The 17,875-nt window shown below is 41.8% G+C and overlaps 1 protein-coding gene and 1 long non-coding RNA gene across 4 annotated transcripts in view; one reads left to right on the top strand and one right to left on the bottom strand.

Annotated features, from left to right (window-relative positions):
* PIP5K1B (phosphatidylinositol-4-phosphate 5-kinase type 1 beta) overlaps window positions 1-17,875 on the bottom strand; it is a 357,429-nt gene that overhangs the window by 10,002 nt on the left and 329,552 nt on the right. For all 3 annotated transcript variants that reach the window (XM_061132834.1, XM_061132832.1, XM_061132833.1), the window contains exon 14: window positions 9,008-9,125. In XM_061132834.1, coding sequence (XP_060988817.1) covers window positions 9,008-9,125 — 118 coding nt within the window. The remainder of the gene's footprint in view (window positions 1-9,007; window positions 9,126-17,875) is intronic.
* Window positions 1,554-9,031, top strand: LOC133048904 (uncharacterized). Its single transcript, XR_009691144.1, has 4 exons — window positions 1,554-1,676; window positions 3,057-3,108; window positions 5,015-5,174; window positions 8,926-9,031. It is a non-coding gene; the product is annotated as an uncharacterized LOC133048904 (long non-coding RNA).

Genomic DNA, 17,875 nt, shown 5'->3' with positions numbered 1-17,875 from the left:
CAGGCCTCCTGCCAGCCTTCCAATGCCCTATCAAAGTGTTCCACACCAACCAGCAGATAGATTACTGATAAGATGAGAACAGACCCAAGAAAAACCTGGCACTGATTCTGGATGTCTCCAGGGATGGATTTAGGATTATGGCCTCCCATTTCAAAACTCTTAGTATAGCAGCAATATTTTAACACAGTTCCCGGCCTGATTGATTTGTTTTCCAAAGACCAAGGAGAAGCTGGAGGCATCAGTGATTTATGTGACTGACAGTTCTACACTGCACTTTATAGTGACTGTTGCTAATTGTAAATAGAAATGGTTACCTTATTATCTAATGTATCCCATAGCCCTGGGGCTGCAACTGAGTTCACTCTGGAGAATGTGGGGAGGGTAATATGGTACCAGCTTCATTCAAAAGGGAGCACTGCCTTGGGATGAGGCCACTGGTTCCTTTCTCCCTGTGTGGAAGAAAAGGGTGAGCTGCCAGAGACCCCCTAGCCATAGCCAGAGGCTGCACCCTTATCAGGCCTTTCCCTTCCATCATTTTTCTTGGTACCATTTTTTTCTTCACAAAAACACAGTAGCCGGCATGGATTGCTTCGTGCCTCCCAGTTCCCCTTGGCCCATTCATGTGTTCAAGCTTTAACCCCCGGTACTACAGGGGTGAGGGAGTTAGAGTAAGGTCATTAGGACTGGCCCTGATTAGATATAACTGAGATGCTTATAAAACAGGGAAATTTGAACACAGAGACAGGCACACAGAAGGAAGACCAGGGAGAAAATGGCCATCCACAAGCCAAGAAGGGAAGCCAGAAAGAGATCCTCCTCTTACAGCCCTCAGAAGGGATAAACCCTGCCAACACCTTGACCTTGAACTTCTAGCCTCCAGAACTGTGAAACAATACATACAGTTCTGTTTATGCAACCCAGTTTATAGTACTTCCTTATGGCAGCCCTAGGAAACAAATACAGTACTATTACTGGGATTTAGAAAGTTGGTTTTTTTGTTTGTTTTTTTAAATAAGGACCTATATTTGAATTTTATTATGGTGGTGCTAGTGGTAAAGAACCTGCCTGCCAATGCAGGAGACACGTAAGAGATACAAGTTCAATCCCTGGGTTGGGAAGATCCCCTGGAGGAGGAAATGGCAACCCACTCCAATATTCTTGCTTGGAGAATTCCATGGACAGAGGAGCCTGGCAGGTTACAGTCCATAAGGTTGCAAAGAGTCGGACACGATTAACGTGACTTAGCACACACACATACTTAACTGTATATTCTGTTGGGAGCCACCACAAAAGCTATAGTCCCCTGCGGGTAGAGTGGCTGTAAAGAACAGCCTGTCAAAGACTGAAAATGAAAAAAAAGGCTTTTCCACCCTGTTTGTTGATACTTCATTAGAGATGTTGCCTAAGCAGTAAAAGTAAGGATTTTCTGTGTTTAACCCCCAAACTGCTATAGGGCTTACAAAGAGGCTCAAGTGTATCTGACCTTGATGGATGAGAAGGGCATGCTAGGATCCTAGGGAAAATTAGCACCTTCATTTTTGTGTCTGATTGTAATTGCAGCCTCCACTCCAACTTGAAAGGTGGAAGATGTCTGTCAGAGGGAACTGCCTTTGCTGTTTGAAGGATGTACCCCTGCCAAACGTGGGTTCACGTAGCTACCGAGAGGCTACCATAAAGTAAGTACATGGAGTGGAGACATTCCCCGAGCCTCACACTCACTTGGTGGATGTCAATTCCAGGCCCTCAATTACTCCTAATCCGGGTTGGTCAGAGGCACCTTCCTACCACTAGGTGGCGGGAGCGTCTGCTGCAGGAACCCAGTCCCATATCCAGTTCACAAATGAAGGTGGCAAAGTTCACCTTAGAATCAAGTTCATTTTTCCTAACTGGCCAGCCGTCTTAGGGCCTCTTAGGGGAGAGCTTTCCCTTCCGTTTAGCACAGAAGGATTACACGATGTTCAGAGCGGAAGGACCCTATCAACAAGCTGACTGGGTCTCAGCCCTGGATGTGTGGGGAGCTTTTAAAAATACCAATGCCCTGCTCCACTCTCAGGGATTTTATTTCTAATACATAATATGCCCCCAACATGTGTCTGTATCTGTTAATACATTCATTTACCTGATACCTTTTTGCGAGGAGGCCACAATAATTTGGAAACATATATCCAACCTCACTTCCCTGGTGGCTCAGATGGTTAAAGAATTTGCCTGCAGGGCAGGAAACCTGGGTTTGATTGCTGAGTTGGGAAGATCCCCTGGACAAGGGAATGGCAACCTACTCCATTGTTCTTGCCTGGAGAATTCCATGGACAGAGAAGCCTGGTGGGCTCCATTCCATGGGATCGTGGAGAGTCAGGCACGACTGAGTGACTGATAAACATACATGCAACCTCACAGACTTAGCCAGGGAGGTGGGAAGTGAAGGGACAAATGGGGCCAAACATAGTAAAGAGCATGTGTGTGCCCTTTTACATGTCTTCAGTAAGGTGGTATAGTTGGTTGACTAGTGTCCCCTGAAAATTCACATCCACCTGGAACCTTAAAATGTGATCGTATTCAGAAATATGGTCTTAGCAGATATAATTAGTTAAGATGAGGTCATCTGGTTTTGGGCTGGGCCCTAAATCCAGTGACAGGTGTTATCACAAGAAGAGGGGACTCAGAGAGAGTCACAGGGTGAGGACTGGGGCAGAGATTAGAGTACTGCAAGTGGAACAGTGCTCAGGACCACATGACCACCAGAAGCCGGAAGAAGCCAGGAAGGATCCTTTCCTAGAGCCTGCACAGGTAGCAGGGCCCTGCCAACATCTTGACCTTGGACTTCTTTGGCCTCCAGACTTGGAGACACATTTCTGTTGTTTAAGCCTCCCGGTCTGTGGCACTTTGTCTTGGCAGCCCTGGGAGCACAGGCAGAGGCAAAGGGAAGCTGGGCCCTGGACTCCCCGCTCTCGAGCCATCCTCATACCATCTGTCACACTCACAGGGGCCTTATTTTTTACTGAGTGGACAGTACGGAGGCATCCTCCCTTCTACTCACTTTTCCCATTCCTCCTCAGGTCCCAGGAGTGCGAATGGTGTTAAGGACAGCCCAGCTCATGAGGTCCACAGGTATAATTTAAACTTACTTTCCCTAAAATTTTCATTTCCCTAAATTCTCCTTTTGAGTTTGCTTTTTTCGTTTCCAGAAGGCTCAGGGCCTGGTAGACCCCAGGTTCATACCATTAGAATCTGTTTTTCCACAAACACACTCTTCCCAAGAGTTGAAAAGGCTTATTAGGAGACTAGCAAACACTGGTTTCCTCTGACGAGGGAGAAGACAGAAATCGAAATCAGAGAAGCGACAAGAAGGTTCTGGAGGGAGTAGGGAAGGAGAGAGAGCCTGGTGTTGAGAGGTAAAGACAGAGAATAAAGGGGCCCCCAACGAGGGCCTGGATGAATAGGAACCTTAGGCGAGCTTGAGAGCAAAACCAGCCTTGAGAAAGTGGAAATCAAGCTGGCCTGTGAGGCCACGATTCACTATAAAGCTAGGACAAAAAGAAAAAAACTACCATAGCTCTGCAATCTGTCATCCAATTAACTGTGGGCCTAATTTAACTGAAAAGCCAGTATGCCTTTATAACTCCAATTCCCTAAGCTAATCCTTAAACAGCAGTTTAATGCTGTTTGTTAAAAAAAGGAAAAAATCCTACAGAGACCTAATCCAGACTGACGGGTTGCCTCATTAATTTGAAGCTGGCGTCACTCTTGTTTCAGGACAAATCCTTTGTAGGTGCCATGGGGTGCAGGCAGTCAGATCCATTTTGTCAGCTTTTCCACCTGTCTCAGAAACATTATTTGGTCGCTGACTTAAAAGGATCAAACCCTCTTTGAAAAGGGCCCTATTTTTTGCCCTTTCTGAAATCTTCCTTTCTCAACCATGTGGTCAGACGGTGGAAGAAACTGGCATTCTGGTGAAACATCTTATAAACCAAAGACAGCCACTGCCTCTCTCTTCCTATTTCCATCACAGTAAGACCTTACCAGAAACGCTAGCGGCATCTCTGGTTGGTGGGGATGCTAGCTCTCTGCTGAGAAGCAACAGAATTGCCACCGTTTCAAATAAACGTCCTTTGCAGCCAGTGCTGGCTCAGGCAAGGAATGATTCCAGAGACCCGACACTTCACATACAAGTCATTAATGTCAACGTCAGGAAAGTCAAGTCCAGAAATGCAGTGTCTCTTGCCAAAAAGTTCCACTGAGCTTTCTAGGACCCCCGTGACCTAATTTAAAGTGTCTTTCTTTTTTTTCTCAAGCTTTTTTTCATAGATAATAGTATGATAAGCTGTTAATTCAATCATTTTCGCTTCTCTGGCACCCTTCGTCCCATGATCAAATAGTATTTTTAACCACCCTGAAGACACATTAAATAACCAAGCTGTCTGACAGCTGCATATCAGAACACTAATCGCCAATACTGCATGGCTAAAAAAAATGGCTTAACTGTTTCTTTGCCCACAGCTGTTTTTGCACTTCAAACAGCCATCGTGCAGAAACACACATCTGGATGATAGGATATATTATTGGGAGGCTGTTAATACATAAAGTGTAAAGTGAAAAGGGCATGACTTCAAGACTACATAACAGAAGCAAGAAAACTGTTCTTGTGTGGCAGCCCTCTTTTACTTCTCTTTATTTAATAAACTGCTTTATTTAATAAAGCAGTTCCATTATCTCCTACCTACCCACTCACTCCCAGTTAGTCATGAAAAAGGACACTCTCACCCACAACATTTTTCAGCTGCACTGCCTTCGTTGGTTGTTCCCCTTTGTACTAACACCAAATGACGGCTACCGTTGATCAGTGCCTTAGGATATCAGATAATTCGAAAAGCGGAATCGGGCCCTATTATGAAGACGGCATGATTGGCCATTTAAAATCAGGAGCCTGCTCATCTCTGCTGTATTCTTTTAAATACTCCAGTCTGTGTCATCAACTCAAAATTGAGTGGAAAACATCTCTCTGGTCGTTGGACAGGATCCTAAAATACATGATGATGTGAGTATTTGAAAATGAATCAGAAAGCCTGGAACTACAGTGTGAGGGTGAACGGCCTTTTTCCAAGAAATAACTAGGAACATGGAACCTGAACCAAATGCTTGAATGAGGATAATGGAACAATTAGCAGCCATGTAAGGTAACCTATCCTTTTCATTTTCTGTCAAACTACTGGAAAAAGCAGAATAGCTAGCCTAATTTACATGCACATAATGGGGTGGATCTTTTTATTTTTAATTGGAGGGTAATTGCTTTATAATGTTATGGTGGGCTCTGCCGTACAACAACATGAATCAGCCATAAGTACACATATATCCCCTTCCTCTTGTGCCTCCCTCCAATTCTGCCCCCATCCCACCTGAGTCGGTTGTCCCGGAGCACTGATCTCAGCCCCCTGTGCCAACAGCTGCTTCCCTCTAGCTTTCTACACATGGTGGTATATATGTCAATGCTCCTCTCTCAATTCATCCCACCCTCTCTTCCCCCATCTCCACAAGTCTGTTCTGTCTGCATCTCTCTTCCTGCCCTGCAAACAGGTTCATTAGCATCATTTTTCTAGATTCCGTATATATGTGTTAATATACAGTTTTCTCTTTCTGACTTAACTTCACTCAGTATAACAGGCTGTACATTCATCCACCTCACCACAACTCACTCAAATTCATTCCTTTTAATGATTAAGATTCCACTGTATATATGTACCACAATTTCTTTATCCATTCATTTATTGATAGACATCTAGGTTGCTTCCATGTCCTAACTATTGCAAATAGCGCTGCAATGAACACTGGCTTACATGTGTCTTTGAATTATGGCTTTCTCAGGGTATATGCTCAGTATTGGTATTGCAGGGTCATAGGGTAGTTTTATTCCTAGTTTTTTAAGGAACCTCCATAGTATTCTCCACAGTGGCTGTATCAGTTTACATTGCCACCAACAGTGCAAGAGGGTTCCCTTTTCTCCACACCCTCTCCAGCATTTATTGTTTGTATATTTTTTTGATGATGGCCATTCTGACCAATATGAGGTAATACCTCATTGTAGTTTTGATTTGCATTTCTCTAATAATGAGTGATATTTATGAATGCATCTTTTAAAAGGAAATTTCTTATGTTATCTGGTGTGCATAAATCATTTGAGTTTAAATTATATTTTAAAGATATATAAACAGTATTGTCCATTAGTATACAAATAGTAGCACTAGCAATTGGTAGCACAACCAACAATTCTTAAAGGAGGAGGAACATTATAAGAAAAATTTATGTTTGGTTACAACACCTAGTATAATATCACCACAGAAACCTTCAAATGCCCTTTCAGTAAAGATGGCTATGATTAAGAGGATTCTAATCAGGTCAAGAGGAAGGAGAGACAAAGATGTTGGCAAGATTGGTTTTCCTTTCTGATGCTTTTCTTTGCCATCCATTCTTTCATAGTGTGGAGGCAAATGAAAATACTGAAGGGAGGGCAGTGAGTTGGGTCCTCTCAGATTGGAAGAGCATGCAAAATAATCTCCAGAGTGAAAACAAACCCTGGAAATATAAGTTAATGGTGCAGAATTTTCTGAATGTGTTGCCACAAAAGTTGAAATACTGTGAAGGTTGATGGTAGAATGTGTGATGAAATTGCAATTTGAAAAAACAGCTTATAGCTATTCTGAGGGAAAAAAAAAAAACACCTTATTTATGGAATTCCTTGTAATTTAGAATAGGCCATGGCCAGTCAGAGCTGGAAGGGGTCTTCAGAGGTGATTTAATGATCCATTTCATAGATGAGAAAACTAAGGACCAAAAAGGGTGATTAATTCACTGTCAGTGATTAATGAGAGGCAGAGACAAGCATAGAATCTCAGTGCCTATTTCTAATTAATTCCTGTCTCATTTGGTTCTGCATAAGTAGAAGGGGATAAGTTAAAGTACTAGAACAATGGTGTGGGAGACCAGTTCTGGGGATCCATGAGGTCAAACTATTTTCTTATTAATACTAAGATGTTATTTGCCTTTCTCATTCCCTCTCATGGGTGTACACTGGAATACAGTCACATGCCGGATCATGCCAGATCAATGTAGAAGCAGACACCCAGCTTCTTACAAGAGGGATTGCAAAAATGTAAAATAATGCCACTCTTTTCACTAAGCTTATTTTCATTCTGAAAAATAGAAATTTTCATGAAAATATATTTAACATTTTAATAGTTTCAAATCAGTATTTTATACAAAATATTGATAGATATAATCCACATATACAAAAGCTATTTGGGTTCCTCAACTTTTAGAATATGAAGGGATCCAGGGATCAAAAGGTTTAAGAACCGAGGCAACAAAAACGTGAAAAAATAGAAAGGACGAAAGAGGAATTTTATAAAAACTAAAAATTCTCACTCCTTCCTTTTTGGATCCACTTCTCACCTTCGTCAGGAGCATGATTCCAATGAGATGATACATCAATCAGGAACACCTACAGTGATGGGGGCTTCATGGGCAATATTACAGTGATGGGGGGCTTAGGTAGGAGCTGGATTTGAATTTTGGCTCTGCCACTTAAAAGGTCTGAGAACTGATCAGTTAAGCTCCGGGTTCCTCATCTGCATGAATGGAGGCAAGTAGAACACCTGCCTTCATGAAAGGGTTAGTGTAAGAAAAGCATTGGTATAGTGCCTGCGTATGGTATGTACCCAGTTTGGCCATTATAATTATTGTTCAAAATACTATGCTACGAAAATTTACCGAATGGGAGAAGGCATCTGCAAATGATTGTCTGATAATGGGTTAATATCCAAACTATATGAAGAAGTCATACAACTCAACAATTTATATATGAAACCTGATTATTCATATATATGTGTGTGTGTGTACATATAAACAATCTGATTGTTTATATATAGATTATGTTGTTTATATATATAAACAACCAGATTAAAAAATAGGCAGAGGACCTGAATAAGCATTTTTCCAAAGACCTACAGATGGCCAATAGACATATGAAAAGAGACTCAACATCACTAATCATCAGAATGCAAATCAAAACCACACACCTGTCAGAATGGCTGTTACCAAGCAGCCTTGTGAGGTAGGTGTTAATTCCCTTTCGGTCAATAAGGACACAGAGAGTCGCCAGAGCTGCACCGAGTCCTTGCTCAAACCCCTACCCTCAGTAGGAGTTAAGTCACAGGATCCAGAAATAAGAAAGGAAATTATAAGGCGAGAAGCAAAAACAAAAAACCAAAAACCCAGATGGAACTAGCAGGGACCAAGATGGTGATAAATCTGACCTCAAACAGACCCTGGATCTCATTACACACTGATTTTACTACATTCGTGAATTAAATGACATGCCCAGTGGTGGTCACAACTGGAAATTAAGGACCAAAAAAGGATAAAAAGAGTGGCACCCTACTCCCTCAAAAATCCCTGTCCCTTCCCACACAGACTACTGCACATGCCTCCACTAAGCATTCGCCTCATTCCTCCTCCTCTTGTCTTTACTCTTTAAAATCAAACCTTCTTACCACACGGGTGAGAAGCTGACCTGTGAACTATATTCTCACCTCGCCATTCTTCAGCCATTGAACAAAGCTTGCACTGCACTGATCTCAGCTTTGGCTTCATTATTTGGCTATAGGAACCCACATGCCCTCACACGAGTGGATACAGTTGAGTCAAAATAGATGTTAGTTTGTGAAGAATGACACCAAGGTGCCCCAGTTGGCTTCAACAATAGGGAATTTGTTCTCATTACGTGTGGAGATTTAGGATTTTATCCTCCATGTTCTTCTGTGTGCTGTTCTATAAGAACTGTGGGATGACATAATTTGTGAAAAGATGCACTGTTTGTAGAAGTGATGGGGTGCCATTGTTTCTTTTAAAACTCAAATATACCTTACCTTGCAGAACTTGTTCTTGTATGAGCTATGGCCTGGATCCATTTGTAAACGAGGAGGAAAAGAAGGGGAAGAAACCAGGTATTACTTACTAAATAGACATCAAGCACGGAGGCATTATCATCTTGCATTTCCAGAGCATTTGGCTCAGAAGTCAAGTAGATGGTCCCCTCTTCCAAGGTAAAGGTGGAACTGGAAGGTAACCCTTTACTGGAAAAATAAGGAAGAATGATGAGCATGTAGCCTTCAGAACAAAATCCAAGGACCCCTCCCAAGTGGTGGCTGAGGTGGGTAAGCTTTGGGGGAAAGAAAAATGTGGGGTGTTTGAAGGAGATGCAGTCACACCTAGAGGTATGTGCACTTATGTCTGAAGAATCTGGCTTTATTGGCAGTGCCTTTTCTCTGTCCACGTCAGTGTATGAGACACTTTGTATTTCTAAGAGGTGATCTGTGGGCCCCACACCCTGTGAGGGTGGACTTCTGGCAATCTAGAGGCCCATCTCCAGCTCTGAATAGTTAGCTCTCACTGCTTAAATCCTTTTCTCAACAGTGTTGATGTTTTTCTAGCTTATAGAAGATAACCTGATCCCTCATTAGCATTGACGATTTCTTTTTTCAAACCTAAAAGTGCAGCAGAATCCCCTTGGAGGCTTGTGAAAGCCCAAACTCCTGGGCCCCACCCGCAGAGTTTGATTGGGTCTGACATGGATCCCATGGTAACAAGCTCCCAGGTGATGCTCTTGCTGCTGATCCAAGGCCAACAGTTAGAGTAATAATGAATTAGATAAATACAGAGCTCTGTATCATGTGCTTTGTGAGGACAGTTGAGATGGACCCTTCCTAATAAGGATAACAACAAAAGCCAAAGGAATTCAGGTATACAGTACTAGAGAGTCCTTTATGGAAGGGAAGCCACCTTGTTTTGTCATAATGTGATAACCAGAGTTAAGTAACTGGTCCATTATTCTTGCCTGGAGAATTCCATGAACAGAGGAGCCTGGTAGGCTACACAGTTCATGGGGTCCTGAAGAGTCGGAAAAAGACTAACCGTGCACACACACACACACTAACATTCAGTTCAGTTCAGTCATTCAGTCGTGTCTGACTCTTTGCGACCCCATGGCCTCAGCTAACATTGATAATGTTTAAATTGGGAATTTAGTGCCTCAGGAATGTACAGTCTTCCCCCCTACTGAAATAAAAGTTAGTTATATTTTTAACCTGTGAAATTTTCCATGTGATGGTTTTCAGGAACAAAATATCTACACACAATGGTGGAAGAGTCTGATGTTGGTGTTAGAAGAGGGGGGCTAGGGGGCTGGCTGGCAGCCACGTGGGACAGACCTGGCTGGCGCTTTGCCTGGGCACCAGGGCTGAGAGCAGGAGAGAAGTCTGGCCTCCTCACTCACCTCCCCATCACCAGGACCCATCACCTCTGGGGGCAGAGCTCTTAGCTCACTCCATTGAAAACTCCCACCTAAAGTCACCCCCTGGGCTTCTTGTCTGAGCATCCCAGATAGATAGGTGATTTATTGAGGACATTATACTCCTCAGTCCTCTGTCTTCTGGGCACGGCACATAATTCTATTTCTGTACATACTTACCTGTTAGTTGAAGATACATGAAACAGAAGTTCTGAGCTCTTCAATATTAAAAAAATTTCTCAAAAGAATTATATGGATCTTATGAAATCAGGTTCATTTGTAGAACACATAACACAAAATTGTGAGACTCCAAACTAGTAGTAAGAGGAAAGGGAAGCAGGGAATCTCCCATAGGTTTTCCATTTGATGATATTTGAGAATTTGGAAACTCAGAGATGAAGCCACTTCACTTTGGCTTGATATAATTTCTCTTTAAATTCTAGACACAGGAAAAAAAAAAGTCCTCTTGCTTTTCAAAAACCCAAGATGGGTTATACAAGGTGGGAAACTGTGTGTTTTGATTGATTTTCAAAGATCAAGGTGAATGTGGCCTCTTTCCACCGAGCTGTTGACTTTATATTGTAAACCTTAACAGATTTCTTGGGTTAAATAAACCCAGGTTTCAAGGGATGCTGTTTGGAGAGGCACTGCATGGTAATGAATGTTGCTCAGGTTATTTTCTGGATCAAGAGCAAGGATGCTGTGATGGGCTTTAATTGGCTTTTGCCTTTTTACTAAGATGCCACTCACTAATCCCATGGGTTGGGAGCAGTCCTGCCTGGTTAAGCCTTATGAGAAAGATAAAGCATTCATCTACTTAAACATCAAAGCAAGAAACAAAGTGGTTGGAAAATACGTATAGTTCACATTTAATACAATTAAAAAATCTCTAATGGCTTCTGGGTTATTTTGTAACCATAATTTACTTGATGGGGTTCAAATCTAAGCTCTCATCTTGTCTGAGTTTTTGGTCATGATTTTAAATTATTTCCATCCTAAGGATAAGGGTATAACCAAGATAGTCTAGAAGTGCTTTTTAAAATTTAATTTTTTAATAGCATACCACCTGTAGTATAACATGTAGCAAAAAGTAATCCTCCTCTTTTTTTTTGGTCCTGTGATTCAGAGTTTACCTCCCTAGGAGTAAATCCTTTTTGTAAGTATTTTTCAATCTAATATTTGTTTTACTTTTGAAAACTATGAATGAGTCACTAGCATGGTTAAAACGAAATACAAATGGAAAAACAGTTTGTTTTCTTTGGGGTTTAGCAGGTACATTTATCAGTTTATGGTCAGTTGCTCAGTTGTGTTTGACTCGTTGCAACCCCATGGACTGTAGCCCACCAGATTCCTATGTCTATGGGATTTTCCCAGCAAGAATACTGGAGTGGGTTGCCATTTCCTTCTCTAGCTATTTTAGCTAAAATATAATAGATTACAGAGAAAATACCATATGGTCAAATTTAATAACATCCATCAAGCATATTAAAAGAAAAAACCTTCTGTTAATCTATCCTGTTTTGCACATATTAGAATAATATCCTATCTTAGTAAGAAGAATATTCTGAGCATCCTTAAATTTGGGGGACAAAAATGAGATATCCAGAGTATATAAGAACCTCTTGTAGTACAACAGTAAAAAGACAACTCAATTAAAAATGGTCATAGGATATGAATAGACATTTCTCCAAAGAAGATATACAAATGGCCAATAAATGCATGTCAAGATGCTCAACATCGTTAGTTATTAGGAAAATGCAAATCAAAAGCACAATGAGATACCACCACTTCACAGCCACTAGGATGGCTATAATAAAAAAGACAGATGACATGGAAAAACTGGAGCCCTCCTACATTGCATATAGGCATGTAAAATGATGAAGCTAGTTTGGAAAACATTTTGGTGAATCTTCAAAACCATACAACTCAGCAGTTCCACTCCTTGGTATATATGTAAAGAAAATGGAAAAATATATGCCTACACAAAGGATTGCACATGAACGTTCACAGCAGCATTACTCATAATAGCCAAAGAGTGGAAATAACCCAAAAGTCCACCAGTTGATGAATGGATAAGTAATTCATACAATGGAATATTACTTGGCAATAAATATAGTAAAGTATCATATATGCAGCAATATAGGTGGACCTTGGTAAGTGAAAAAAAAGCTGGTCATAAAGGAACTCATATAGAATGGTGGAAAGATGCTATATTGCAGGCTGGGCAAGCTGGGGACCATCTGCAGTGTCCCAGGGCTAGCGCTGATGATGCAGGAGCCAGAGGTAAGGGGACCTCTATCCTGGAGGATGGTCTGCCTAGAAGATGCAAACTGCTGGTCCACAGACCCAGGCTGGCTGGGAGAAGTATGTTTTGGGCCCAAAGAGTTTTTTTTTAAAAAATTTGAATGATTGCTAAATTAAGTAACAGGAAATTCCTACAAAATCCAGTCTTCCACAGATTCTAATGAGAAACGAGATGGGCAGGCAACTCCAAGCCCACATTTGTGAGTAGCGATGAGGCTGAGGCATGTCCCCTCCATTGTTCCAGGGTCCCTACTGCTGTCTTCTGCATCACACACCTGGCCTGTTCTCGCCATTGGCATCATCTCTGCCTGGTCCCTCTGGGTTTATGTCAGCCCGACATCCTTACTGCACTGTATGAAGAAGCTGAGGCTTGAGAGGCATAGTAACTTGCTCAAGGTCACACTAGAGTTGAATAGAGCTAGACTATGAACTTTGTTTTCCGATTAAACACCTTTTCTATGGTCATCCCTGATGAAATTTTAGAAATTTGCCACTGCAGAAATTGAGGGAGCTGAGACCAATGTGCCCAGGAGCTTGAGGATCATCCCATAAACCAGCAAAAACATATGCGGATTTGATGCTTGATGTGAGCTGTGGAGATCTTTTGTTTGAGAAGAGTTATGGTGGCCAGAGAGGTTTGAGGAAAAGTAAGCAGGCAAAATATGCTGTACAAAGCAACATATTTATCTTTTTAAAAAAAGTTAAAATAGCATTACCAGATGAGCCAGTTATCTTATTTCTGGATATATACCTCAAAGAATGGAAAACAGGGTCTCAGATATTTGTTCCCTCAGTGTTATGGGCTGAACTGTGGGCTTCCCCCCAGCCTCCATTATATCTTTAAGTCCTAACTCCCAGTACTTCAGTATGTGTCGGTATTTGGAGATAGGCTCTTTAAAGAGGTATAATTAAGGTTAAGTGACATAACTGGGATGGCTCTAATTCAATATGATTTGTGTCCTCACGAGAAGAGGAGGAGGGGATTAGGACTTGGACACACAGAGGAAAGACCATGTGAAGAGGAAGAAGACGGCCATGTACACACCAAGGAGAGCCGCCTCAGAGAAAACCAACCTTGCTGACACCTTGATCTTGGACCTCTAGCCTCCAGAACTGTGAGAAAATACATTTCTGTTGTTTAGGCCACTTGGTCTGTGGTACTCTGTTATGGCAGCCCTAAAATTAACACATCAGTTTCACAGCAGCCTTATTCACAGTGACCAACAGGTGGTATAATTTCACCGACTTCCTCACGTAAGTAGTCAAATTCAAAGAAGGGTGGTTGCCAGGGGCTGAGGGGAGGTGAAATGGGGAGTTTAGTGGGCAAAGAGTTTCAGTTTTTCAAGATGAAAAAGTTCTGGAGACTGGTTGCACAACAATGTGAATGTACTTTGAATGTTGAACTGTTCACCTAAAAATGGTTAAGATGGTAAATTTTGTGTTATGTTACCACAATTTTTAAAAAGTAATGTATTAAAAATAAATATCTGATAGTTAACAAGAATAGAGGTATATAAGCTTCTAATGTTTTAACACTTAAAAAAGACATGTAAACATTTAGCCCTGTGTAAATAATTAGGCATTTATAAAGTCGCATTAAATGCTCTTGGAATAATCTGACATTAAATAGCAAAAGCTATGTAACCAATTAATCTTTGAAAAAATATTTGTTATCTTCATTATTCAGTATGTATTGGGTGATATCCAAGTATAGAACTGGCATTTTGCTTCCCTAAAAATCTTAGATTAGGTCCTATCTGCTGCCCAAGGAAGGATGAGGATACACTTCAGGGAAACAGATACCTCAGATGATAAGGCATTACAGGCATGGCTCAGCTGGGAAAAAAAATTCGTCTGCAATGCGGGACACCTGGGTTCGATCCCTGGGTTGGGAAGATCCCCTGGAGAAGGGAAGGGCTACCCACTCCAGTATTCTGGCCTGGAGACTTCTGGGTTGCAAAGAGTCAGACACGACTGAGCGACTTTCACTTTCACCATCTTTGCTTAGAAATCTGGTTTTTCCTCTTAGCTGTATATGCAATACTGGATGAGTTTCTTAACCCCTCCAGTTACTGGAAACTCCAGTTTCCTACATGTCAAATGAGAATAATAACACTGAACATGCAGGATTACTGGAGCAACAGCAAATGTCCAACACAAATACCCATTTTTTGCACATTGTATTCTAGGCGCCAGGATGCAGTAGAGATTAAACAAAGATCTCTGACTCATGGAACTTACATAGCATTGAGGAAAACAGGTAATGGGAGGAAAATACTTAAAATATATAGTATATTGGTCAAAAGCACTAAGGAGAAAAATAAAGCACAGAAGAGAGAGAGGTGAGTGAGCAGCATAGACCATTCTCAAGCAGCACAGTTTCCCTCCTCTGCCACTGGAGTTTTCAGGGCCTTAGGCATGAGTCAGAAACCAGGGGACACATCCAGGTCCCCTATGCCCCATGGGGCACTATCAAGGTCTCTGAAGCCTCACTGAAGCCCCTTTCCCTGGGTAGGGGCAGGCACAGGTACCCCAACTCCCTTACAGCTCTAAAGATCACATTCAAACTGCCAACTCTTCCTGGCTTCTCTAACTTCGCTCAAAGACTGTAGGTAGGTAGTCAGCTAAATGGTTTCTCACCACTTCCTTCTCATGCCCTGCGATCTCACACCTTGCTTTTGTTTTTGGTCTCTGCTGAAACTGATAGTCAAAATACTTCATTTTAACATTCTGCTGCTGTTTTTAGCAAAGAGGTTAGTAAAGGTTATACATGAAAATGCTTCACACAAGGACATAAAGTATTATCTGGGCTTTAAGAATCTTTATACTATATACTTGAATGTGCATGTGTTTGTCCATTGCTACTTAAAAAATTAATGAAGTACAATCCATAAAAGAGTAGGGACATAATGCAAGAATAAACCATCCAATGTAAACAAACACATCCGCAGCCTACAGCAAATTCCTCTTCCCTTGAAGATGCCCCAAGTAGAAAGGTAAAATATGTTCTAAAAGGGATTTTCACTTAAATGTTTATGTCACTGATCGATTTCATGTTTGTTTCTCTCCAGTTCTGACACTGGGAATAGTCTTACTATTGCTCGGTTTCCTTACTTCACTGTTGACTTTCTTGGGGACAAGCCTATTTGGAATTGGTTTCTAATGTCTCTGGCTGAGAGTTTTCCAGATTCCATTTTAGGGGTCACTTTCTCTTGGGAGGAGTGCCTTCAAAATTTAGCAATCTGGTCAGAAGGCCTGCCATTTTTCAGCCTCATTTCTAGAAGCAATTTTATGTGAACAGGTTGAGTCTGGCTGGCTGCCTGGGTTCTGCACCATCAAGTTTTGCCACAATTCCCTCAATTGAGACGGTCTGAGGGCTAATTGCACCTAATTTGCAGCACGGCGCTCAGGAAACTGTTAATCTATCTAGTTTTCTTCCGCCCTCGTAAAAGCAGAGGCGCTGCCAACATTCTTCAGCTGCTCTGGTCTCTGCACACCTCACAAACTTGTCACAGGTTAAGCAGGATAAGGAGGGGGAATTTTATGTCCTCCTAGCTCCCTCTGGGAGCTGACATTAGTGGCTCTCTGATGCTGCTCAGTCCTCTCTGTCATTTACAAAAATGTTCCTTTCTTTTACCAGCAACATTAGTTTGGCTTCATTGGAGAATATTAGCCTGGCTGGACTGCTGAAAACAGGCATAGGTAATTTTATAGCCTGGAACACTCTGATTTCTGTTTGCAGACCTAATGAGTGTTTTATAGCTAATTCTCATGGGGGCACTTGCTCAGAGAACATATGGTACAAAGCACTGTTTTTGTCTTTCAAAAGTTATCCCCTCACTGCCTTTTTTGTCAAAGTAATAACATAATGTATCATATGATACAGATGATTTATGATAAAATAAACAACCTCCTGCTCCCGCCCGTACCCCAGTCATCTCCCCAAGGGCAGCGCCTTTCACCATTTCTCTTTTTAGCCCTTCTGGTGGTTTCCTTCATATCTTTTGATGAATCAGGGAATAAAATATATTATCAACCCAAGGCAGCATCTATTGATTCAATACAAAGGACGTTTGCCTCCTCCTACTTTGCACTTCCTCCCAACATTTGCTATTTATATTTTATTTATTGTGTAACTGTAAATCATATACTTAATAACCTTTTCTATCCCATCAACCATATACCATATATCTTTAATTTCCCACATTATTTAATCTCTGTCCTTGCCTTCTCACTTTGTCATGGCTATTAGTATTTATATTCCTTTATTCTTATCTTGTAGCTATAACCAATTTTTCTGTGCTTTGTCCATGGATTGATTCTAAAAATGGAAAATCGCTCCATAGAGTTTATTATTATGACTTGAAAATCTTGTTAATGCCTAGGCAACAGTGAGTTCAGTCAGTTCAGTTTGAGTTAGGTTTACATTTTCCTCTCTAAATTCAAAATCATGATTGCTGGGCCATGCGAAGAAACGTTTCCAACATCAAGGTTAAATGGAGTCTTTTAAAATCTTTGCTTAAATTTATACCATGTTTTAGGCTGCTTCACGTTTGGAGGTTTTTGCCCTTTAGAAATGGACTGAGTGCCATGGGGGATAAACCTAGGGAGCATCTGGGCTAAGGGTGGAGGCCTGAATACCAGCCCTGCTTCTTCGATTATTAGTTATAATACTGGGCAAGTCATGACTCTGAGCTCCCAGTTCCTCCTCTTCAAGTGAGAATGCAGTCCCCACCCAGCCCACCTCCCAGGGCCGTCGATCAAGAGGACCAAGGCAGACCCGGCAAGCGGAAGGCCGGCAGAGGGTAATGCTCTTGTGTCTAAACGACTCAGGCTGTCACTATGACTTCTACCTCTGGGACTCTGCTTGTTTCCTGGGGGACGGTAGGTGTGTCTGAGGAGGTTGGCTTTATTGTAACACTTGGGGAAGAATTCTTTTTCTGCTAGTCTAAGTTTAGCTACCTACCGGAATACAGACTGATGATAAGAAATGTGGACAGGAAAGCTCTCCTCGCAGAGAAAACCCACAAGTACAGCCTAGCCTCACATGAGGGCTACAAATACTTGTTCAGTCCTAGAGACACATGTGCTTATGAGCAGGTCCCTCCCTGCAGGACTCAGGCACTTCTGATGTGATGGTCAAGCCAAGGTCACGTGCGTGTCTTAGAAAAGCTCACCTCTGGCTGGCGTGGCTCGGGGGTGGAGGCTGCTCTAGGGTGTAGAGTTCTGAAG

The sequence above is a fragment of the Dama dama genome, chromosome 29 (assembly GCF_033118175.1).
Source record: "Dama dama isolate Ldn47 chromosome 29, ASM3311817v1, whole genome shotgun sequence".
Lineage (NCBI taxonomy): Eukaryota > Metazoa > Chordata > Mammalia > Artiodactyla > Cervidae > Dama > Dama dama.
This window is presented reverse-complemented; position numbering and strand designations above follow the sequence as displayed.